Here is a 1,915-nt window from a genome sequence, read left to right as displayed (position 1 = left end):
TCTACCTGTGCATGCAAGGTGTTGAAATCAATTATAGGAATATTTTAACACTGTTACGTTTGTTTATTTTAGGATTGAGTTTGAAAGGGACTATGAAATTTTATTGGAACGTTTAAATTCTTTGCCAAAAAAATTATCGGCTAACATAATGGTAAGCATGTCATGACAATGTACATGTACATGTAGCAATGATAATTTATTATAGTGTTCACTGGAATTTTTTTACTTTGATCCTTTATGAAATTATAGACAGTAGTTATGCATGTACTAAATTGCATGTACGTGTATGTCACATGAGCTTTTGAAGGGGACTAATTATTTTTAGTTCCAGAGTATTATGCAATTATATATATTGTTTGATGCAAACTTGTATCATGTCATTTTATCTTAAGGTGACATTGAATCAAAATATTCTTCTTCCAATTGACTCTTGTCAATAATGTACTGGTTCCAGTAGTTTGTTGAAGTAGTATTTACATTGCCATTTTACTTAGATTTCATTTCTTGTCATAGGTACCTATTGGAAAAGTTGCCTATATCCCAGGACAATTGTATAGAACAAATGAGGTACTAGCATTCTTAGGTGATAATTGGTTTGCTGAAAGAACAGCTTATCAAGTATGCTACATTGTTGAGCATCGCTTACAAGGTATTGCAAGTTAATATACATGTAAGGATGTACATGTACCACTCACTATCTATTTGATTTCAACATTTTCTTATGTTCAAATGGCTGCATCTAAAGTCTTTGTGGCTGTATGAACTTTTTAGATACAGGATTTTCACCACACAATACAGGCTTTATGTTCAGTAGCATTGCAAGTTACATGTACATGTACGTGTACAACTGTACATGTTGCAAAAGTACTGGCAATGTGTGGCTGCTTTGTCCCATATTTAAGTGCTGGACTAAGTTATACATGTGGTGCATGTACATTGTTATGGTAAGTATTTCAATGATTCATGTTTTAATTAAGCTGCATTGTGAACAGTTTACAACATGCATGTTCCCCTTTTAATGTGAACATATCGTATTCCCTTAAATGGGTGGCCCTACTCACATAAGTGCCTATCAATAATATATTACCATTATACAATGTAGATACGCATATTTTACCCAGTACTACATGCATGTGCAGTATTGTGCACCTCTGTTTAGAGTGGTCCAAGTAGCCTAATTGTTCATCCTCAGTCTTCTGAACATAGAGGTGCAGGTTTTAGCCTGGGTTTTGATCTGTATTATTTTAGTATTTTGTGATTTTTGCCTCTGTTAAGCAGTAAATGCCTAGGCCCTTATTCAAGGAAATATGGTACATGCATGTACATGTAGTTAAGGCATTGAATTTTTATTAAATGAAAACTTGAATGATGCTATTTACCTGTACATTGCACAGTGTGTAATATCAGTCACTTTTGATAAATAAATTTTGGAAACGAATAATTAGAGTAATCTAAGCCTTTATGGCCAACTAACAATTAATTATGATGAAATAGGAGGCACTAAGATGCATGTTTGGATAAGATATTGTAAGTCTGCCGATGCTTCTTTGTTGCTTAACTAATAATCTTCACAATCTGAATCTTGAACTTAGGCCTACTAATGGCAGTCATCTGTCCGGCAGAGTGCTGCTCGAGGCATCACTGTGAGTTAGACACTATTTTTGGCCTCTTCCAGCACAGGTCCATGTGTTATAATGCTGTCGAGTGTTGAAATTGGATGGAAATAATGAAATTAGAAGAACTTTCATTATAATTAACAAAACAAATAATTAGAATTAATTTTGAAATAACAGTGCTTAAAAATTATTTAGAGGTGCGAAATTTTAGAAGAATTACGGTATTTAATTTTAGATGGGTCTCAATTTTTTCATTAATTGTTCCCTTCCACTGATAACATCCTCATGGTTAGTACAGT

General features: G+C 33.4%; 1 protein-coding gene across 2 annotated transcripts in view; it reads left to right on the top strand.

The window, feature by feature from the left end:
• The window catches only part of LOC109590648 (unconventional prefoldin RPB5 interactor 1-like), a 3,613-nt gene extending 1,836 nt beyond the window's left edge, over positions 1-1,777 (top strand). For both annotated transcript variants that reach the window (XR_002189426.1, XM_020006543.1), the window contains exons 3-4: positions 73-151; positions 514-1,777. Coding sequence is in view for 1 of the 2 variants with exons in the window: in XM_020006543.1 (XP_019862102.1) it covers positions 73-151; positions 514-663 (229 nt within the window). In the remaining variant the exon portion in view is untranslated. The remainder of the gene's footprint in view (positions 1-72; positions 152-513) is intronic.
• The last annotated feature ends 138 nt before the right edge of the window (positions 1,778-1,915 follow it).

This window comes from Amphimedon queenslandica, unplaced genomic scaffold (assembly GCF_000090795.2).
Source record: "Amphimedon queenslandica unplaced genomic scaffold, v1.1 AMPQUscaffold_9720, whole genome shotgun sequence".
Lineage (NCBI taxonomy): Eukaryota > Metazoa > Porifera > Demospongiae > Haplosclerida > Niphatidae > Amphimedon > Amphimedon queenslandica.
Note: the sequence above shows the minus strand (reverse complement) of the source record. Positions and strands in the feature narration are given on the sequence as shown.